Here is a 23,886-nt window from a genome sequence, read left to right as displayed (position 1 = left end):
ACCGTATACAGGAGCACATCAACCAGTCATTTATGGTTCAGTGTACTTGATCTAATACATTACACTCTTTATGGTTTTGTGTCCTTATCCATTAACCCCTAACCCATAAAAATCTCTACTGAACCTTGTTGAACTAAATTTGCTCATCTGAACGGATATTTGTGAGCTGCACCACCAAGACAACAGGAGCTCTGTTGTTTTCTCTATGAAGTTGTTAAAACAGCATAAATCTGCACAACACTGTTTTAATAAAAGACTGACATGATTTGATTAGTGATGTCATCTTCTGTCACACTAACTGATCAAGTATGATTTCCAGTCGTCCAAGTGCAACACACTTACTGCATTATTCCCATGTCATATTGTATATTGTGCTGGTTGAACTGGTTTCCATAAAAACGCACACTTTTTTGCTGGCTGTTGCTACGACTACAATACTGTTAAGCCAAACAAGTTTGCTCCAGCACTTACCGGAACTGTTTCCTGTGATGAACATGCTGTTAGTCATCTGTTCAGATGAGCGTAAACTCAGAGTCACATTGGTATCGAAGTCCGGCTTCTTTCCACACAGGAGCATATTGACACTGCCAATCATGTCTTCTCGGAAATTCAATGATCTTGCAGCCTTGAAGACTGTGGAGTTCTGCAACCTGACCACCTGGATACAAGGAGGTACAAGTCAGACATTCTGAAATCATGTTTTTAATTAAAAGAGTAATTTGATCACAGATTATAAATATAGATTCCACTCCAATGTACATAATATGATCATGTACAGTAGTAACACCAACCTCCTGAATCACTGGTAATGCATTTTGTGTTGTTTTCCCAATCAGTGCTGTGGTGTCTGCTGCATTCAGATCCAAAGATGAAGGCACCTACAGGAAATAATCAGATATATAAATTAGTTATTTTGCAATTAACTCTCAATTGTTAACATTTTTCACATTTTTTAACCATGTCCGGACAAAAATAAAACCTGTACTATATCTGATACGTGGCCACTTGAATTTCTTTACTCTTTCATTCATTCATTCAGATTTTATGAGATTTGAATGTGTATCTCAACCTGTGAATTATCCTAAGTATCCTAACATCATTATTCCTGGCACTGGTTAATGAAAGTGTGTTACAGTGACATTCTGAAGCTACACAGTATGAGTCCAATTAGAAAGAGCTAAATGGCATGCCCTTTCAACCACTGTCATTTTCATGCATCAAGTGTCAAGTGTAGGCTGTGTTCAGAGCACCTGTATTGTCTTTCCACATATGAAATTACAAAAAGCTCTGATGTGTATGCAAGTGGGGAGATCAGTAGGCAGAGAGGGGTATAAAGACGATTATTTTAAAGTTATAGCTACAACTTTTTCATCAAAACAATTAATTTTTCAAAAATAATACATCCACAGAATGTCTAGAGGGGTGCAGAAATAATGTAGGCCTATTCATTTTCCTGAAAAGAAATGTATAGAAATAATTGTTTTGTAAAAATTTTGACGAGTCCGAAATATATAAATATTTACATCTGGTTACATTGGCAACGTCGACATGAAATGACCTTTGCGACAACAGCATTAGTACGTTGTGATAGCTCTGTGGAGAAATGGCATCATGCTAATGTTAATGCTAATGCTAACTGTCAGCCGGTACTGTAACGTTTCCAGTGCAAGCGTGATGCTGTGGGTTTGTCAGGTTCAGCTGCAGGTGGGGCAGTGTTTAGCAGCTGCCCCATGTGTTGAGGCTATAGTCACTGCAGGCGACCCCGGTTCGAGTCCCGTGTTGAGCGGCCCTATCCTGCGCGTCATCCCCCCCCCTCTATGCCTCCCATTTCCTGTCTATCTCCGAACTATCCTGTCATTAAAGGGACAACGAGGAGTTTCTATCTGGTTATAAAAAAGTCTCACATTAATGTGGATGAATCTACGTTACCACTTGTTAATGGGCCCATTTTCGATAAATATATCGTTTTGTCTCTATCGTTATTTTGTTATTATTAGTGGTGGCGGAAACGTTTCTTTACTTTCGGTTTCGTGGCGAGTCATGAGAATAACGCTGCCGAATCGCCGTTTATGGTCGGAACTACGACGGTATGTGATCGTCTGACTTTAATTCTTGATGAATGAAAACATATCGTCTGTCTTGCGCCGGTCAAATAATTATACGGTGTGCTTTTCCAAAACTCCTCGTTGTCCCTTTAAAGGCGAAAAAGCCCCCCCCCCCCCACAAAAAAAACTGCAGGTGAGTTAGTGTGAAATGATTCAGATGTGTTTTCAGTCCGCTGCCAACACCAGAGCTGCTGCTCGTTAAGTACGGAGTGAGACACCTACTGGCCGGGAGGAATTAAACTTGTAGCTAACCCCTTTAAAAAAATAAAATAAAATAAAAATTCCATTCACAAATAGAATCCCTTTTAGGCACAGTTTGGACAACAGCCTTGCTACTGATTGAGTCTCAAGTACATTCATTTGGGATCAGTGTGTGTGTGTGTGTGTGTGTGTGTGTGTGTGTGTGTGTGTGTGTGTGTCCAGAAAAGACATCAAGAGGAGGATTTAGAGAGAAAGAGCAAGCAATCTTCTCAGGCGAGCAAAACAGTTGAAAATCACCTGTGAGAGATCAATGGAGGCAGAGATTTCAACACTGTTACTCTGTGACATTAGCAGGAAGGCAGATGAAGTGAGTGGTAGTGCCAAACACATTTATCATACTCCACTGCTCTTTGAACTGAAGGCTCCAGTGGTCGTGTGTCTTTTGATAACCAGGTAAGCTGATTTTTTTTTAAAATAAAAAATCTACATTCTGTATGAAATTATAATGGAACAGAGAGTTAAGATTTGTTGAGCTAATGAGCAACAAAGGAGATTACTCTATCTGAGACGGACTAACCTCTGAATGACCCATATTGAAAGCTACATATTCTAATGTGTTTTTTTCCAGCTTTACCATGTGTATTGTGTTCTGAGATGATTTTCAGGAAATCCATACATAAAGTTGCACAACCAATGTCTTAACCATCCGCCATTCACAACCTCAGTGATAAACCCTGACTTCTTCCCTTGTCCTTTTCTTCATGTTGTTGTTGTTATCACAATCATTCAGCAATGTCAAGCTTTAAGTGTGAAGCCTTGTGTTCTTTTCCATCCATTTGCTTGAGGCACAGAAGAGCTTTTCCTCCATATCTTGCCTGAGCTTTTTTTCTTTCTTTTTTTTTCCCACTGTCTGAAAACGCCTGTGGGCTTAAATTGTTCAAATGCTCTCTCCTACGAACTTCCTGCCTTATCGTTTATTTATTGGATTTACTGTCCCATATATTTTTTCTCAGCGATAAACTCAAAGAAAAGTGCAGGCTTTCATCGTCCCAATGGGAACCGAGGGATTTAAAAGAATTCAGGAAAACATTGGTTCTAATAAATAATTCCCATCTGATTGCGTGCATTCTAGTAAAATCACTGGAAGACACAAAGGTGCACACATGGCAGCCACATTTTTGAAAGCTTACACCCTATGGGACAGAAAATGATTTCTCACTTAAGATGCGGAAAATTAAAATTACATTAAGACAATTGTGCAGTAATAACTTTACAAGTGTTGAGCTCTTGGTGGTAGATTTGGCCCAGAAGTGGGTGCATTATCAAGTTTTTACTTTAACAGATATTCCTTTATCTCTCCGAGTCACAGAGGCAGACAAGCATAACATTTAATTTTTTTAATTGGTTACCGAATTGGCTGGAAAAGAACATCATTGTCTTCGCATTTCATTTACTGCGAACCGTGTGAGAAATAGAACAGAACATTTTTCTGCAATATTCTTGAACTATTTAAGCTGTGAAGGTTTCATGTTACAGTGTATAATTGATACTTTTTAATTTACCTCTTCTTAATTTACTTATTTGTGCCTGAAATGTATGTGCAAAACACACATATCAATTTGACGGGTGTAGGTTTTAGTTTGGTGGCACAAAAGGGAGAGGGTCTGGGGATCTTGCCCATGTAGATTTCAACCATAAATTAATTTATTCTTATGGTTTTACCAAACTGGACAAATTTCTATGGTAGAAAGGAAAACATCACAACAGCCAAGCACCACACAATTCAAAACAGTGAAGACAAGTAACCCAGCTAACACATAGCCTAACGTTCCGGTAACCTTCCCAAAACGTTCCATACAAGTTTTCGACTAAACATTCCCTAAAGAACATTTGAAGAACAATGTATACATGTTTGTGTTTATGTAACATTCCCAAAACATTTTAATAACCAGATGAGATAACATGTTTTTTAAGGCAACCTTTAGAATGTTCCCCTAAGGTTCCCACTTGGTTGCATTTTAGGTAACCTTCCCACAGCGTTCTAAGAAAGTTCTATAATGTAACATTATAAAACGTTCTAATAACCAGATGCTTGTAACGTTTTTTAAGAGTAACTTTTAGTAGGCTATGTTCTCCTAAAGGTTCTTGTTTGGTTGCATTTTGAGTAACCTTCCCAGTTCCCACAACGTTCTAAGAAAGTTCTACAAAAATGTGGTTTTTAATGTAATATCCGTAAACATTCTAACCAGTAATGTTTTTTTGGAGTATGTTCCCCTAAGGTTCTTGTCTGGTTGGTTACATTTTGGGTAACCTTCCCACAACATTCTAACTAAGTTCTTCAAATAATGTAACGTGCCGTTTTATTTCTAGCATAAAATACAATCATTTACTCCCAGATAACTTTGGTGTCATTGAGCCCTTTCCGACGAAATGAGATCTAGCCAAGAGCCAATAGGTTGTTAATGCGAGTCTACAGGGCAGCGGAATGCAGCCTCTAAATAACATTATCTGCAGAGTAACTCGTTGCTTGTTTATTCCACTAATATTTTGTTATGATAGGCTAATGCTATTCCCCTCTGGGTCCGGGGTTAGCTGTTCATCCAGGGTCTAACGTTATTTGGCCTGTTACTAACCTCTGACATGGATGATATCATCTCTGAGCTTCAACATCAACAAGTCACATATTGCCATTCATTTCAATGTTGCTGCACTGCATGCTATCTTAGTTAGCTAGCAAGCTAACTAAACAAGACAAGGTTAGCCTTGAGTTTAGTTAGCAAACTAGCAAACAACGTACAGTAGCCTACCTAGCCTACCTCCAAGTAAACTAAGTAAATAACTTACATGGCTTGTACTTTTTGACTAAGTGTCCTTCCTGTCTCAAGTTCTCCTCCTGTTGTGTTGTGTCCTCATCCATTACAACCTGTCTGCGCACAGTCAACATGGGGCTGGCGTCCTGCCAAAAATTGATTGCTGGCCAAAAACGGATTTCCGTCCGCGGGAGGGCGCACATTCTGTTAAAGCTAAAAAGCCTAGTGTTGCTCTTATCTACAGCTGCTTTTATAGGGATAAAACAGCTATTAGGACATGTGCCTTGGCTTATGATGTAAAAGCATTGCGATCATTGTAAATAATACTATTTTCTGTCTCTGTGTTTGGTGTCCAATATCGTTGTTAGATAGACTGTATTAACATGATTTATATCTGGCTTGTGTGTGTAATAAAGATATTTGGCACAGAAAGGGGGTTTCTGCCTCAAAATGACTTTGTCACTCATAAGAGTTAGCTATAGGAGATTTGACCAAACCAGTTGGCTACTTTTTACCACCTGAAAAATAAGTAAAGTCACATGACATGGACGCTAAAAAGTGCTCATACTGTAGGCTATATATAGGCTACTACAACAGGTGTAGCTCCACTGGGCTGAGGTCAATAGGTCACATGACCTGGAAGCTATTGAGCTAAAACGCTCATATTTACATTAAAGGGAAACTTCGTTTTTTTTCAACCTGGGCCCATATGTTTTACTGTATATGTGATTGATGGATAATACAATTATTGAGGTGGCTCCAGTATTGAGCAGGGCAGGCAGCCTGCAGCCCAGCTAACGCTCTTCAACCGAGCAAGTGGCTCCCGTCAAAGTTTGCCCTACGTGCATTTTTTTCACACTGACAGGCTCAGATAGTTACAATGAGTGTCCGACAACATAGGCTACTAGAAAGGAGAAATGAACGTATGTCTCTACCTTTAGCTGGAGGTCGCTGTTTGTGATCTGTGTCCAAATCTCACCCAAAATCTTACCCAAAATTCCCTTTAAGGAATGTATCAAAAAACCTTTAAAGAATATGAGGAGTGTTAAAATGCATTAAAAAGAGGTGTCTCTCACACATGTAGACAGCACAGAAAAAAATGTCTTTACCTGTCAATTTCACCCATAAATGTCAGAAGTTGCTGTGTGGAGGACGCATCATGAATGAATGAATGAAAATGTGTTCATTTCGGTCAGGTCATTCAAAGTTAAAAGTCCAACAAAAAACATCAGCTCAACTAGAAAAGAGCCAAACCGAAAAGGAATAGGCTGAAGCTATCGCTTATTTTCGCCTACCCTTCTTACATGATCAACTTCATCAGATCACATCATTCTAAACATCAAACAGAAATCATATCGTTTTGCACAATATCCCAAAAACATAATTCCATAATAGTGTCAGTTACGTCAACCACATCTCTCATATTTATCAAATACCTTATTCTTGAACAAACGTTTGAATTCATACATTGACCGGCACATCTTCAAATCGTCGTCAAGTGCATTCCATATATTTACACCCCTTACAGAAATACATTGATCTTTTATTTTAGTCCTGGACTTTGTTTTTTCCATCATACGTTTCCCTCGGAGCTCATATCTACATTCCCTTTTTTTAAACATGATTACAATTTTACAAGGTAACAAGTTGTTATACACTTTGTACATTATCAATGCTATTTTATAATCCACTAAGTCCATAAATTTGAAGGCCCTTAATTTAATAAATAATTCATTTAATCAATTTTGAATATAAAAGCTTCCACGATATTGTCTCAGGTGTGTTGTACTGTGATTTCATATTTAACAGACCATTCGATCAGGTGCATCTATTTGCACAGTTAATTTTGAATGTTGATGGAAATGGACAGAAATCTATGTTAATAAATCACTGAATCATTGACACAATCTCCTACAAATTGTCGGCAGTTCTGTGTATGGTGTTAGATTTAGGCAACACAATCATCATTGTCTCAGACTTTTGGACCCTGCTGTACCCATACATTCAGCATCAGTGTATTTGTGACTCACTAAAGATGTAGCTAAGCAAACAACATAGGCTATCCTGAATATGTGAATAGCCTAGCAGATAATCCAGTCACAATTAGGTTTCCTACAAAGCACATTTGTTGTTTTTAAATGTGATTTCTAGGGGACAAGGTTGCTTAAAGCCGTTTGCTCAGCTGTTCAGAACCACATTTATCCCAACAAACCTACACTAATGGGGCTATGCAATAGTTTAGAAACCAAACTGTACCAGCAAACAGTGAATAACTGAGTAAAGGTGTGTACAAACAAAATTAATTTCTCTGTCACAGATGGCTCTAAAATATCTTTTCAGTTCCAATGTCCACACAGGCAGTTAACCAGCTGGAGGGCCGACATTGTTAGTTGTTGTGTGGTGCCATCTGTGACTTCAGAACAATGTATGTTTCTCTGCAACACTTAAAATTCGGATTGCTGGGTAAAATATGAAGGTTAAAGGACCAGTCGTTCCTGAGAGTTCTAACAATCTGATCATTTGCCGTCACCACATCTGGACCCAAGAGAGAAAGAGAAGGAGAGAGTCTGCAAACACCAAATGTGTTGTGTTATGTGGGATGATCAGAGCACTGTGCTGTGCAGCAGCTGCTAATGACTCCGCAGGTATTGATATGACCGACTGTGACTGTGTGAATGCTAGAAATCCACAACAGACAATGCAGTTTGACTTTAAAAACCTGACAGATGGTTCAAATGCATCTGCCAAAGTTATTCCTCGGTTGCACAAGAGTTTCACATTCACATTTTTTAGACACACTTCATTAGCCCAGACAGTGTAATGTGTTGGTGACAGACAGTGCTGAGCAAAATGAGAGCATTTCAAAAGTAGACATTACAGTGGGTATAAGTGACCCCACCAGGCCAGTGAGTGGTAATACATTTTATAAATTGATGGGCATCATCTAAAGTTAGAATAGATTAACTGTGTCAAGTTACTATGCAAAATTCTCACCTCAGATAGCACTTTCCTCAAATCCAGGTTCTGTAGGAGCACTTGCTGGGTGTTAATCAGTTGCTGTGTAGTGAGGGAGCAGCTGACATTTTGAAAAGCCTCCTTTTCAGCTTGGCTGCTAAATTGGACATACTCATCCAGATCTGTCCCCTCACACAGGATGCTCTTGAGGTTTCCAGGCCTTGGAACACCCATCATCTGAGAAAGAAAAAAAAACTGAACTTAACAAACAGGCAAACTTTGCATCTGACCATATCTTATCTGTTCATGTGTCGTGTCCATGGGGATGTTATGCAAGTGTGCGAGAGTGCGTGCGAAATCACATTTCAGATCAGTATTGCTTTCTTTTAATTAAACCTTTATCTTTCTCCAATCACACTTGAATTAATCCTGACATTTATACAAATGTGTGCAAACACCACACTGACACAAAGCAGCAAATGTAGAAATGTGTCAGCCACAAACATCTACACCCACACACACACATAGTAAATTTGTGTCATGCCAGACAGTGTGTACAGTGGTCCACACATGACAGCATACAGCATAGAGCAGAGGACAGATAATGGGCTTGTGTACTGTACTGGGAACTTCTTATTCTCTGGCCACATTGACCAGTTTGCACCCTGCAAACATCATGAACGCCTCATACACAGCACAGATGAGTGAACAAGCATCCTTGTCAATGTCAGTAAAACATAATTACCTTCTTGCGGCTTCTCCAATATTACTGGAATATCAGTGGGGGAACATTTACAGACAAGACATTTGTTACTCATTGCTGTTGCAAGTTCATTTAGCTCTAAATTACCTAGCGTAGGAAGCTTCAGATGACTTTTTCTTTTTTTTTTGTCAAGCAGATACTACATTTGGCCTTGATTATCAATCCCAGAGGCAGTTCAGTTCTTTGGCTAGGACATTTTATTGTGAAATATTCATGCACATTGCTCAAAGTAGATCCGGCCTTTAGAATATTGTGGTAGCAATTTAATTCCTTTATTTATAGGAGTTGGAAATTCTTCTTTTAAAAAGCTGTTTGGATCATTACTAGGGAAAGAGCAGAGCTGTGAAATGATACTCACTGGATTGACAAGAATCTTCGCATTCATGAGGCTTTGTGCGACTGATGCAGACACAGACAAATTCTGTGTCAGATGTGTGTAGAAAGTTTCATCGTCTCTTAGAAAACTCCTCAGGGCCACCGGTTGAGCTTGAACATAAAGACAGAGATTCATTATTTTTGCAGAACCGCAACTGATACAGAGGGAAGAAAAATGACTCAGCAGCGTACTAGAAGTTGATATGTTTGATGCTCACAGCTGGTCCTGCGTGGAGTACTTAAAGGTCCAATATTTTACAATTTCCTTGTGCTGCTATCCATAAGAACATACTGTAGGTGTACTTGTAGTTTTAAGAACCAAAACCATTTCAGTGCAGTTTTACATCTTTCACACGCTTCTCTCTGGAACTCTAGCAGGAACATGGCAAAGTAATGTAGCTTAGTGAAAACAGTAAATATAAATACTCCAGTATTTTTTATTTTAAAAAAACAACAAACAAAACATGTGGGTCGTTCTGTGGCATGGATGAGGGTGGACTGCATAATTGTGACATCACAAAATCCCTGAAGTCAAGACAGCTTGTTTTGAGGCACAGTTTCTGAATATGAACTGTTTGCATGTCTCTGGAGATACAGCACTATGATAATTTCATTGTATTTTTTTATAGCGCCTTGACTTGCTTTATAATAGAAACAGAAACAGATAGCCTATTCCACTCTAAACAATATGGAACCCTTTAAGGGACATGCATTTGCTTGTTTTCAAGTATTATTATAGCTTGGGCCATAAACTGACCATCTGCACTGTACATGTTTTGCATCCAAACCTGCAGTCCTTTTCAATCTCTGCCAACATTCTGACTTCCCTTGCTCCAGCATTTGATTTCCACACCACTGTACAGTACACAAATCTGAGTGCGTGCATAAACATGTGGGTCTTGTGTTATTTGCCTTTGATGGATACCTATGCCAACCATGAAGGAGAGCTCTCAATGTAAGTAATCGGACAGCAGCTGTCCGGAAGCACTGGAGGGTTTTTTCCGTTGTTGAAGGTTAAAGCCAAAGCTAACAGCCCTGTCTTCAAAAGTACTGCAGTGCAGCTGCTAAGCATAATTGTACTCGGGGCTGATAGACACAATGGTCAAATCTTTGGACCAAAAGAGAATGGAAAATCTGAATCAACTGCACTCTTATTTGGTTTTGTTAGTGCTTTGAGTGGTAACACAGTCTGATGAATTTAAGTTTAAATTATGCTTTCTAGATGACTGCGGCCATAAAATCCTTCACTGGTGCAAGTATGGCTTGAGCACTTGAGCTGCATGAGTGTGTGAGGGGGAGACCATTTGTTGCTAAACACGCAGCAGACTGTCAACCAGCCATTTTCTCCTGATTAGCTGCCCACAGGAAATCAGGATTTTGAAAAAGCCGACTTCAGAGCCAATCGACTGCTCATTGTCTCCTCCTCAGTGGTTTAGCATAGCAGGCATCCAACCACAGCGCATTCACACATGGCCTAGTCTCACGCTTTCTATTCCACATGCATTTCATTCTCTCTGGGACTCCGCTATATGCTGCTGAGATGATGAAGCAGTTACGTAATTTAATTAGATAACCCCTTTTTGCCTTGCGTAATAAATGCAAGTCAGTCAATTATCAGGATGAGGGGGAGAGCTGACTTATATTATTTAAAGTTCAATTAAGATAAATGTTTGTTAAAAATAACAATCATTCAATATTGTCTGGAATTAATTATGCTGTTTGATTTACTGCGTGTACACTCAATACAACAACCCCCACCAGCTGCTACCAAACACATGCAGGACGTTGCCCTTCATGAGTGCAGGAGCACTGGGGGAAGATGGGCAGGGGGAGATTATGTGGAGGTAGAACATGCTCTGGGTTCCTCCTAACACTGTCGCTTTCCTGATTGAAGTGACCGTAAAAGTCTTTTAATCAACCCCTGGTAAAAACAAAAAAGGACAACACAATCACCTTTGCCATCCCAGTCTTTTGATAGTACTCCATCCCATTCTTGTTAATGCCCTTTTGTGCTCTCGCCTCAGATAGTGAATCCCATTAATTATGCCCAGGCTTAGATCTTTGATGGATTTAATCTTGTATATTACAAGCCAGCGACCCCAAAATGCAAATGGCCCACGAGCCGTTTGTTGAACAGCATACGGCCCCCTCCGCCCCCCCACAGCCACCACCACCCACTTTGCCTTCTTGCAAATTAGGTGCTGTATGAAAATCTGAATATCATCAGGCTAAATGAGCCTAATGCAAAGCAGCAACTTATCAAGACAAACGATCTGTCAGTCTGCATGGCAAATTGCATCATAAATAATCACACGCCATTGTTTTTGAGGGATAAAGGGGAATAACAAATCCTCCAACTTGTCATCCACATGAAGGGGATACTTTCCTTGATGAGAAGTACTTAACAAAGACATGACAAAGTAATTGTTACTGAGGCTGATTATTTACTATAACAATGTTGTTGGGTGTTTTTTTTTTTTTTTAGCAATTCCTCAGTAGAAATTCAGATCTTTGACTATGCTGCTCTTCACCCGTTTCTGTGATTTCATGAACTTACCATTGTCAAGGTTAGTCTGTGACAGGACTGAGGACCACTGGTTGACATCATCAGCCAGCAACTGCACTTTGCTGAGAATAGATCTGTTCACTAGGAGGTTCTGCAACTCGATCAACACTCCAGCAATTCTGGTTTCCAGAAAGACAAAAAAAAGTTCATAAATGGTAAAGTATGTAAATATGCAAAACATACATGTGTTTCATCTTAAATGACAGAGAAGGGAACACTCCAGTACGTACACTGAATTATTGAAGTTGTTGACCTGGCCTGGTGTCTCCCCTGGTGTTGGGTAACTCAGACAGGGATTGTTGATGTTACACATCATACCCTGAAGCCACGGCAGCACACCAGCCGATGGCATGGCTTTATTTGGGTAGTGACCTGAAGGAGCAGAGGGAGCTGAGAATCTATAGGTCATCACTGGCTGGAAAACTAGATACAGTGATGTCCTGAAAGAGGTTAGCAGTTTTACATCTTCGTGCTGGATCATCATATGGCATATATTTCATTAGCATTAGCCTTGAGTTATGAGTTCTCACAGAGCATTCAAATGTAAATGACTCATGAAAGAGAGGTTAACATTACAACTGGGTATCTACTTACATTGGCCTTTGTAAATGGGCTTGTTGGTGGATCGCACCCCCACCAGTATGAAGAAGAGAAATAGAGGCCAGATCACTTCCACGACCAGTCGCACCTGCACAAAATAAAACACACGTCTTAGCAAAGCTGGGCTAGCTGTCTCCCTTCAATGCCAGTGGTTTTGCTAGGCTAATGATCATGCAGTGCTTCCATAACTGACAGGCAATACATGCGGTTAATGACTGCCCTCATGAGTGACCTCATATATGATATATGACCTCGTGTGTGTATCCGTGTGAGTGCATTTAAAGTATGGCTCGACAGGACATAGCCTGTATCTTTTCCTCTTGGTCTTCCTATTACCAAGCACTTACAGGATTCACAGAGCAACCTCTGCTTGTGACTCCCAAAGCAAAAGCTATCAGACATTCCTTATCATCTGCTCGCCACCCTCAGTCCTCTCCTGGACGAAGAGTACCAACCACTTCCTCGCTCTAATACAACCACTTTGCCCCATGTGACATGCCAGGCTTTTATTTCAACCCCGGGGAATGGGTGAGGAGAGAAACCTACAAAGCACAAATGGATGACCTCAAGGCTTTACTTGTTCACTCAGTAGTTTCTAATATTTTTCATCTCAGTTGGCCTTGAGGGATATTCCAGAGACAAAGTAGGTTTAACACACACACACACGTGTATATGTATAATGGAAAACCCTGAGAAACGAGTGGAGAAACAGGATTACAAAGCCCCCAGCCACGGGGCAGCACAGGTCACTAAATGGTTTGATTGGTATGAAAATGATGTGACACATACGGTAGGCTACAGCCTTCACAGTCAGATCTCTCCAACACATGTACTGTATGTATGTTTAATACAAGTTCAGGGTTACCAATTTTCCAAACACACGTGAATTTTAAACCACTGCTGTTACTGTGGAAACACCAAAGTAGTGCAGTTCCTTTATGTATAAATCAAGCTATCGTGCAAGTCTGAAAGCTGAAGGCCAAGTAACATTTGTACAACAGTAGCGCTCCCTTTGTAAAAGCAATTCATCCCCATGGTGAAATATTTTCAGCACAAGTAATATCCAACCGCGGTCTTCAATGAGACATTACAATGCTGCAGCTCATCCTGCTTTGACTCTTCACCCCACACATTCTGCCATATGGGCTTTTATGCGTTCCCTTGCCACACCACAGCCCCACCAGCCCTCCCCCTCGCCCTGCACTCCGCCGCCGAGCCCTCTCTTCTAACCTGAGCTGACCTGCCTGAATACTCATCCCTCTCAACATCTCTGGTGAAGTGACCTGCTTAGAGGAATCAGCTGGAAAAGCTGCAGTCGACCAATCCCCTGCTCCTGCCCCTGCATCATGTCCAGACATTGTATGTGATGACGCACATTATCTGTAATAATAAGACTTGACCGATACTGGTTTTGTTGTCTCCATAATTAAACCAGAGGGCAGGCACAGGTGAAGAAAAACACATAATATATTATGTATGTTATTTGGTATGCCACAGCGCCATGGCAACCTTATGAAACTAAATCAAGGTTTCTGCAGTAGAATAGGAATGAGGAAGGCGACTGAACACACAATTTACATGACTTGGGTATATAGGCATATTGCTTCACTTCACTTGTAACATTTTGTCAATGAATTACAGATGAGAAAATTGCAGAAAATCACTTTGCATTTACTTTAAGAGAAACCGGGTGGAATTTCAAATTTGGTGCTTTAATTCCCTCCAGTCTGTGTGTCACTGAGGATGTAGTTTCTAGTGAGAGGGTGAATTATCATAATGTATTCCAAAGAAAAGGCATGGAGAGGGAACACAGAGATCATGGGGACTTTCTCAATGTCTGGCTCCCCAGGCATTTGCCATCAGACACCAGCGTCTTTGTGAATAGATAATCTCCTCCTATGAAATTATGTGAAATACTGGACCATAAAATCAGTTTCATGCCTGTTATAAAATCTTAAAATGCTTGGTGAGGCATTCATATAATTGGTCATTAACCTCCACAGGCCCTCCAGAAGCACCATTGTCCTTGCTAACTCCCACTGGTTTTGTCTAATAACAATATTTCATGTTGACATTGGCCAAATATCCTACATACTTTGCACAAAACCACCACTGTCCCCTCACACATTCCCAGAGAAAAGTAGGCGCATATTTCTTCTTGATATGAAACGAAAGGATGCCACCATGTGCTCTCTGTCGGTTGAGAAAATTAACAAGGGGCATATTTACAAAGTTGTGAAATTGCACAGGACTTTGCCTCAACTTATTCCGCAACAATTTGAACTTTCATGACAGCAGATTGCCGATGCCTTTTGTTCTCCTCTGGCAACAGACACACATGCTGTGCTCCTACCCCCTAACAAAACAAGTGGGTGGATGTGGCTCCTATCATCACATCCCCTGCAAGGGTTTGAATTAAAGAACACAATGCGGCCCTTTATATCATTTATGCCTGCCTAAAGAAATGACTCAAAAGCCTAACTAGATCCCTCGATATCTTCCCCTGACCCTTGAAATGCAGCTGCAACACATGGTGTAACTGTTATCTTCCTGCAGCATGTGACCTCTGAGCCAAGGCCGGTGACGTCAGAGTCAGTATACCACCACTGTATATGGCTGGTCATGTGTGGGGTGGTGTCTGAGAATAAGGAAGAAGTTATTATGATAAACACAAGTGGCTATGTGGTGGGAGTGGAACTAAAACTTTATCATCAGGGTCAAATTTGTTATTTTATCTTTTTTATAATACGCATCCTCATGTTTAAAAATCTACATTCAAATATATTTTGGGGATATATTTGCTATTCATACAATATGCAATTATTTGAATTTAATTGGACTAAACTACTTTGTCCATCCACCAGTGTTGTGCTCATAAACAATGAGTCTCATTTTAAGATGTCTTTAAATATTAATTGTTTGTTTCAGAAATTTGGTGTTAGCAGCAGATCATGTTTAAGTGAATCAATGTTGACGCACTGAAAGGGTTTGAAGCGGATATTGAAGAGTAATGGCCGAAAAGTGATTTCAGTGAAGTTTCATTTCAAGGTTAATCCCAGTGGGTGGCTGAACGGCACTTGAATTGGTTCAACTAGCATTTTAAAGCATGTGTAGTTGTATGATCTTTCTAGCGTCAAGTGTTTTCTTGCCAGAGGGCTGGTGGTGGTGATTGTGGCCTGACAACAACTTTGGCCATTGTTGTCCATACAACAGGCCTACTCTAGGTTATAATACTCCCACTGCTTCCTAGCAAAAAAAGATTGCAGTGAGTTACTACTGTATCAAGGCAGGCCGGAGACAGCTGATTAGCATGCTAATGTCAACGGAGAAAAAGAGTTAACATTCCTTTACTCTTAATGAGTAAACACATTTACATGAAATTTCTTTATTTGGATAAACCCCTTGAGATGAATCATCTCGTTTTTGTCAAACATTAAGCTGATGATTCACTACACACTTGTTATCAGGTGGTAAGTCAAAGCTAATGTTGCTATGTAGCGACAGCAAAACTAACAATGTGAAGTGTCACTGGGTGTGAATGATGAAAAGCAGTTAAACTGTATAAAAAAAAGAATTGAAATGCACAGTAAAGAGCAAGTGTCAGTTTGTATGCAAGGAGTGAAGACTGAGAATAGATAACCTTTAATTGTAATTTGCAATCTCATTAAATCTTTGGATGGCACCGCTGAGTTCAGACTCGGACAGAAAGAGTATTTGCCCTTCAAACAAAACATTTAACATTCGTCACTCCCCATCCACTTCCATTAGGCCAAAGACTGGCTCTGTTAGGGGTAAAATACAGGCAATGTGACATAACGTGTGAAAGAGATAGATCTCCAAAAATTGAAGGTGACACTTTGAATTGGGCGGCATTAAGGTAAGATTGTTCTTGTTCTCCGGTGGGAGAGTTAAAGTCGGCTTACTTCTATAGGAGACAATTTTCGTAGTAAATCCCTCCTATTACCTCTCCCTCCCATGAATAACTTAGTTGCCCTTGATAACACAACCCTGGGACCATATCCTCATTTCCCCCCATTGCTGACCAATTTTAGCAGATATACAGTATGTTGATTTGCAAAGGGGGCTGGTGGGTGCAAGTGTACCTTTTGTCTCTTCCGGAGAGTGAAGTTCTTCCACAGGAGCAGAGTGAATTGCGTCAGGAGACCCATTATGCCTTATCCTGGCAATATCTTGCCAAAGCGTCGCTATGGCAACTGGCCCACTTAATAAACCCTAGAGGGAATAAAAGGCAGAGTTTGGTTTTAATACAGAGGAGCAATGCATCTTGGGGGAGTGCCACTAATAATTCACTTCCCCAGGCCTTGGGGCTTAAGGTGCAGCACCTGTTCTAAGAATTATTATCACCTACACTCAGCAAATCTCAGGATGGAGCTGTGTTTCAGCACGTGCTGCTTACACAGTTTGGAAGAATCTTTATTTAAGACCAGGTGGTTGTTTTACTATAGTGCATATATAACTATTAGATCAAAACCCAAACTTCTTCTGCTTCCTTTTAAAAGCGGGGTGAAGAGGCCCTAACCCTAAAACCTTTTTTTTTTTTTTTTTTTTTCCGTTTTTGTCCACCAGAATAAATTACAAAAACAGTACAATACCTACACAGGCAACAGCTTCACTTTTCATGTGCACCAAGGATTGCTGTATAATATTAATTGCAAATTTTATTAGCCACTGGACAATGATTACAAAGAAAATAAACAATTAAATCTGCTATGGCATTCTACACTGCTGCATCAAATATCAGCTTCATTAACAACCCCACAACTGACCGCCCCTCCTTTTCTTTCACTGGCCTGCCCCAGAGGTCCCATTCATTACTACAGGTATGTTAGTTGTCTAAGACTAATTATACATGTGAGAGTTTACCCAGTTTACAATTTTTAAATTAACACAGATGGGTGGGGGTAGTTGGGTCAAATCCACTGCAAAGTCCACACTTTAGCACACATTATATTGATACAATATCATTTCAAAATCCACACTTTAACATACAGAACATTTAATATAATATAAAGATTTGTGATTGTGATATATTAAAGGATACATTTTGAATACATTCAAAGGAGGACATATTTAGCCTACATTTGCATAAATGCCATACAAAAACATAAAAGGTTATTGTAAAACCTTGATTCATATAAAAAAAAATACAAATAACTGTATAACTTTTGAATACATAAACACAAAAAACACTTTTGAAAAAAGGAGTTATTAGTTGTTAATATGCAAAGGTCAAGGTGCGTTTCCTAGCTGTGTTTAAAACAAACTGCAAAGCCCTTGAACTAATGCTCTGTGGAGACTTTTAAGATTAGAGTATATGCACTAGGTGTGTGTGTGTGTGTGTGTGTGTGTGTGTGTGTGTGTGTGTGTGTGTGTGTGTGTGTGTGTGTGTGTGTGTGTAGGGGGGGGTTGAGGATGGGCTTTTTAGCCCAAGGGTAGTCCTGACAAATGTGCCACCTTTTAACGCTCCATTTCCTCTTTCTGTCCAGGTTCCATCTTCTTCCCTCTGTGTGTTTACATTATTTACTGTGACTTCATGGATGTTTTATTTACTGTCATGGGAAAGTTGAGGCTCCCTCACTTGCAAATGGCCAAATAAGCACTCTAATGGGGTAAAGAAGAAGTGCTCAAGGCCATTCAACAATCTTGTATGGATTATTGGCAACATTTTAACAGGGTGGGTATAGACCTTCCTCTCTAACATTTTGTCTCGTTGCTGATAACACTTTGTTGTGTTGTAGGGGCCAAATGCATTCAATCATGCCATTACTGCTGTTGCCGGGGCTACCACATGTATCCCATATTCATAACACAAGAATAACATCACTCCCTCCAGATCAGTTCTCCTTGCAGTGTCCTTTATTTGCTTCAGCCTTCAGTCTATGGCTTATTTTGTATATCTCTGGAAGGAGCCAGTAGTTATGGCAGCGCACTAGACTAGAATGGCCGAGGTCTTTGCATGGAGGCCTAGTATATGCATGAACACTCTGCTCCATCAAATGCTTGTATAATTGAGTATGTGCTGCATACGCTTGCGCCGCTTTCAAGCCCCGTCTTCTGAAACATGTAATGCACAAGAGAAGGACAGCTTGGTACCACCTCCACTTTAAATCACGTCAAGCATGAAGGATAAACAACATCTCTAAGAATACTCAACTCATACGTCAAAAAATGTGTGTGTGTGAGTTATGTTGGCAAACTGAGAAAAGAGATGTGTCTATAAAAAATGGTGTGTGTGTGTGTGTGTGTGTGTGTGTGTGTGTGTGTGTGTGTGTGTGTGTGTGTGTGTGTGTGTGTGTGTGTGTGTGTGTGGGAGTTTTGTGGAAAAGCCCAGCTCAAGGACTCTTTTTCAATTCCACATCTAAAGAACAGATAACAAGTAACAAGAGAGGGTATGATTGTGATTTGCATTGCAGCTGCAGTGTTAGAAAACACAATGAACACAGATCTCCTGAGAACAAAAACCACACAGTGTGAAGAGTGTGTTCCAGATCATCATTTTAATCTATGACTGGGGGCACAGAGAATAATTGAAATAAGTTCTTTTTGCCACTTTCTGGACTTGTTTTTTTTTTTTTTTCAAATGGCTTTGGCCATCAGACGTTATCATCAGCTTTTCATGGTGTCATTAGTCCCAAACAAAGTCCCAAAAAGGGGCAAAAAAGGGAGAAAAGAGGAGCGTGTACTCTAAAAAAAAAGGAAAGCGAAGTATTGAGAGGATATAAGTGCTGAAGCATGCCTGGCATTTGGGGACTAGGGACAGCAAAGTGCATTATTTCAGCCCCTAGGATGATAGAAAGAGTAAACAGATATTTGTCATACAGCATGAGAACAGAGGACAGCAGAGAATGCCTGCAACATCCGTTATGAGGGGGCCACTAGAGCCCTGTGAAGGGTATAATGGTCCCTGTGCTCCTTCATTCAATGTCTTTTTTTTTGTCTTCCTAACAATGTCTTTCATAAGCTCCCATACAAATTTACTGCAGCAGAGCTTTCATACTGAACACTGCAAGAAGGTACATTCAAGGAGATTTGTTTCCATAGCAGGTAATACATCCTGATGAGGCCAAACCCTCTCCTCTATCGCTACTGTTTTTGAAAGTGAGCAGTTGTTGTTTTTCTGTCACCTCTGTGATCATGCTGGTGATTTAATTGCAGTACAATTTAATCACCAGCATGACCCCTGATCATGCTGTTTTGGTTCATTGTTATACAATGAACCAAACTGATTAAATGTCCTAAAAAAAGAGAAATTATGAGGACATCTAAATTATAGCGTGTAACAAATCCTTATCTGATCCCTGTTGTTCGGGTTAAAAATAATGTTGTTCGGGTTAAAAATAATAATAATTCAAAATAGTCTGTGCAATAAAATTACTAAAACTGTTATACAGCATCATCTTCGTCGATTCGCATTGAACATTGAATTGGAGGGAGGTAGAAAAGTGAAATGCTAAAAAGATAGATGTAAATTTATGCAAATTGCAAGACAATTACAGTTGAGAAACATTGTTTGAAACATCTGAAGACCAACGTGACCTCATTCTTCAGTATCAGCACTTGTCAATTATGACTTTACAGCGCAATGGCAATTAAAGGAATATCTCACCAAAAAGCCCAAACTATCAAAAATGCAGCGCCACTGACTCCAAAGTCTGTTCAGGTCTTTGAAAAGTTTAGAGCTACTTGATTGCTTCCTGCACATACATAGGACTGCAAGTTCAATTCATGGGGGTTCAATGATTCCAATGGTGACCCGCTTCAGGAAGTGAAGAAAGACCATTGAAACTTTTCCAACCACTCCATCATTTATTTGTTCTCTGTCCATTCATATGATCAGTATGAAAACGGCAAATGCAGCTGGATGCACAGCTTTTGTTTGTTGCCCCATCGCCATGGTTACTGAAGCTGCACACTGATCCACTTGCGAGCCACAATATTTGCATCTACGCACATTATTTTCACATTGTCGCTTTAAAGGGGAACTATGCAAGACTTTTTTGCTGTTTTGGTTGTTTTTTCCTCGACGGAGCGCCCCTACAGTTTCTGAGCGCATTCAACAAAGCCAGCGAGAAAGCAGCAGAGGAGCCATGTCTAGATTACGGATTACTGGGTGTTTGTGTCGTAGTGCTGCAAAGCAGACGTTTTGCACAAGACGAGATCTGGGACAACGGGTTGGAGGCGCTGATCTCGCAATGTTGTTTTTTCGGCCAAGAGACCCTCGGTGGAAGGCAGAGAGCCTCCATTCTCCCCATAACAACTCATTTAACCATGTCAATTACTCTGTAGCTGTTTAATTAAGGTAAACATCTTGCATAGTTCCTCTTTAATACCTGTATCATTTTGCGCGGGTGTCAACGAAGGTTAGCGTCTTCAGGAACCAAGCCCTTCAGCCCTGCACGGCTGTGGCCCACTACAGCTTGCATTTACTGTGTGTAAGCTGGAAGAAATCTCTGTTAGAACTTGACATTAAGTTTACAGCAAGACCCTGTTCTCCCTGAGGGGCGCCTCTTTTTACCTTCCAGCTCTGCCAAGAAAGTTTACTGACCCAAAGATGAATCGTGGTTGTATTTTAGACCCTCACACTAAAACTTTCTGGGATAAAACACCTGCCACACAGTCCACAACCTTATACATCAGCTCACACAGTAGAAAAAAACTGACTTCTTAATGATCTATGAAGTTAAGTAGCAACTCCAATCTTTTTGCTCTTATGGTCAGCAGCACCCCTCATGGGCAAGCATAATCTTGCAACAAGACATTTACATACTACAAAACAAGTCAATTATACCTCACTTAAGCCAATGTCTGCGCCTCCAGGATTATTTTAGTGACACAATCTTTTTACTGTCTACATTTTCCACTGATTTATTATTTGTTGTTATAGCAGACTGAAAACTAATCAGTGCCCTCATCAAAAAAAATAAATACATGTGCAATGAAAAAAAAAGTATTAGCGTGAAAACCAGGCACTAAAACACACCTATTCATTTACTTGCTTGACTGACAAGGGCACAGGCCCATAATTACTCATTTGAGCCACGCTTGAGAGGACAATGTGGGAAACATAATGCTGCGGCACTTTGGAGTCAGGAAACGTAACACTTACCATACAGATGTTAGTTTTGACGATAAATAAATGATTCAGTCTGGGGACTTCGGTCACACCTGCATGAGGGATCTGCTTTTTTTTCTTCAAAATTGTTTAATGACTTTTTTTTTTTGCTTTATTAAATATATTTTTAGCACAGCACATTTTAAACTCACATAAGTGGATTAATCAGGCTGGATTGTGTGAACAGCTGGTTTGTAATTCCCATCCTAATGTTTTTTTCTTTTTTCACAGCCTTTCCAAAAAAAAAAAAATTATTGTTTTTGCTATCACATGTCAGCGAAAGAAACAAAGCACACACTGAGCAAAAGTGTGTTCCTGCTATGTGTAACAACATACTGCAGCTCGTAATCCACCCAGGTACAAACTGCACTGATATGGTTCCATTGTTACGTCTCTGCTTCGGCCAATTTGCACCAAATCCTCCCTTTAATCACACAGACTTTAAGCCCTGATATTGGAGTCTGTCAAAAAGTAATCACTGATATTAAGTAAGTCATTACAGGTAATTAGTTTAAGAGAAGTAATATTTCTAAGCTCTGGTAATTGTGTTTCCTGGGGCAACGTGTCAATCACTTTTAGCAGCTAATTAGTCATTCATTAGAAACAAATGAAACTCATAAATAAAAAAAAAGATAGGATAAATGTTAGCACTTAATGAATCATTAAGACATGCCATTCAAGTGGAATTTATTTTGCACATACAGTATGGGGTATAGAGGTAGACTGTATCTACTTCTTGTTAAAGCAGCCTATGTAAATCATTAGCATGATGTAAGGTTGCTCAGCGTGGGCTAAAGTTCACTGTGCCTCCCCCTCTGACTCAGCTAACAAGCAGTTGGAATATGAGCGCTTTTTAAATTCAGGATACTAAGTCAATAACTACCATCAGACACTAAGGAACGAGTCCTTAATTATCTCTGGTTATTGGGGAACGCAAAGGTATCCACTGAAATCCTTTATTTCCCTCTCAGCTCCTTTATTTCCATTTTAAAAGGAGCCAGCCCCAAGACCAGTTCATTAAATGCTTTCAAATAAGATAAGCAGTTCTCGGGGCACTCCATTTGATCTGCCACAGACAAGACAAGTGGAGGAAAAACAGAGAACAGTGCACAGATACCCAGACCTGAGCCCGAGCTAGCCCCGGGAATCGAGTGCGAGCTACAATAATAACAACAACAGAACAAAGACAGCATCACAGGAGCCTCGGCTGCAAAACATGTGTCCTGATAGAGAAAATAAACTGTCAGAAATGACCTACCTCCAATATGTTTGGTGTTTACCCATCAGCACATCTCAGGGCTCTCAGATAGATTTGACCAGCTTTAACTGCCGGGGCCTTGTGACTCGTCTTTTACCACTTCTTTCTTCCTCTCTTTCCCTTCCTCTCTAGCTTATCTCTCACGGTTGCTATCCCCTTTTACCCAGAGTCATAAAGTATGCAAATGAGCTCTGCTGAGCCTGTCCTGGCGACTGTAGCCACAGTAATGCCGTGGCCAGGAAGCACACAGGTGGTGTACATTACACAGCATGTTCCCTTAAGCTCAGGCCTGTAGCAGAGCGCACATGTCTGCTCCTTGTAGCCTTGTCTTCAAGTCACCTGGAGGCGAAGAGGGCCAACAGGAGCACTGCCCTACATTTCAGCCGCCTTGTTTTTTTTTTGTTTGCATTCGCTGTGGCCTTGTGAGTTTGTCCTGTGGGGTGTCTCGCTGTAAACTTTGGAATTTACTCACCTGTTGACTGATGTGCTCAAATTATTCATGAGCTAATTAGTCCTAAAATTAATCTTTTTTTTTTTTTTTTTTAATAAGTGAAGCATCAATTACAGAGGTTAGAGACCAGATGGAATCATGGGAAATGCATTTATTTATCGTATAATGGAGCCAAGCAGAAAATGTTGATGATGTTGTTGATAATCAACCGAATGTGTCGCATGGGGAGGAGCAGCTAAGTGCATCGACTGTATATACTCTATAGATAGATAGATAGATAGATAGATAGATAGATAGATAGATAGATAGATAGATAGATAGATAGATAGATAGATAGATAGATAGATAGATAGAAAGAAAACGTGTGTAATACAAGCCAGATCTTTCACAGCATGCTGAAAAAAGACTCAAAACAGCTGACTAATGTATATAAATGTGTGTCATGACTGATCAAGCTCTCTTTTGTCCTCCGTGCTCTTTCAAACTACAGAACTTTCCAGCTCCCCACCCCCCCTCCAACAATCACTCAGGGGTCACTGTGACTTGTTCATAAAGCGTTGCAGGTCCATACTCTCAATTAGTTACACACACTCGCGCTCATGGAACCCAGGTGAAACCCCGACTGCCCAAAAGTAATTGCTTGGACTAATGAAGTGCTGCCGCTGGAAA

The 23,886-nt window shown here is 40.2% G+C and overlaps 1 protein-coding gene across 5 annotated transcripts in view; it reads right to left on the bottom strand.

Annotated features, from left to right (window-relative positions):
• Nucleotides 1–23,886, bottom strand: part of LOC311002053 (phospholipid-transporting ATPase ABCA1) — a 182,600-nt gene that overhangs the window by 153,580 nt on the left and 5,134 nt on the right. For 4 of the 5 annotated variants that reach the window (XM_083993262.1, XM_083993264.1, XM_083993265.1 and 1 more), the window contains exons 1-9: nucleotides 22,767–23,090; nucleotides 16,479–16,608; nucleotides 12,370–12,463; nucleotides 12,006–12,147; nucleotides 11,767–11,894; nucleotides 9,193–9,320; nucleotides 8,111–8,308; nucleotides 792–878; nucleotides 472–658 (exon numbers count right to left, since the gene is read on the bottom strand). In XM_083993262.1, coding sequence (XP_083849388.1) covers nucleotides 472–658; nucleotides 792–878; nucleotides 8,111–8,308; nucleotides 9,193–9,320; nucleotides 11,767–11,894; nucleotides 12,006–12,147; nucleotides 12,370–12,463; nucleotides 16,479–16,544 — 1,030 coding nt within the window. In that variant the 5' untranslated portion in view covers nucleotides 16,545–16,608; nucleotides 22,767–23,090. Of the gene's footprint in view, nucleotides 1–471; nucleotides 659–791; nucleotides 879–8,110; nucleotides 8,309–9,192; nucleotides 9,321–11,766; nucleotides 11,895–12,005; nucleotides 12,148–12,369; nucleotides 12,464–16,478; nucleotides 16,609–22,766; nucleotides 23,091–23,886 lie in introns of those variants that run through there. The other variant, XM_083993263.1, reaches the window with a different exon arrangement.

This window comes from Trachurus trachurus (genome assembly GCF_905171665.1).
Source record: "Trachurus trachurus genome assembly, chromosome: 18".
Taxonomy (NCBI): domain Eukaryota; kingdom Metazoa; phylum Chordata; class Actinopteri; order Carangiformes; family Carangidae; genus Trachurus; species Trachurus trachurus.
Note: the sequence above shows the minus strand (reverse complement) of the source record. Positions and strands in the feature narration are given on the sequence as shown.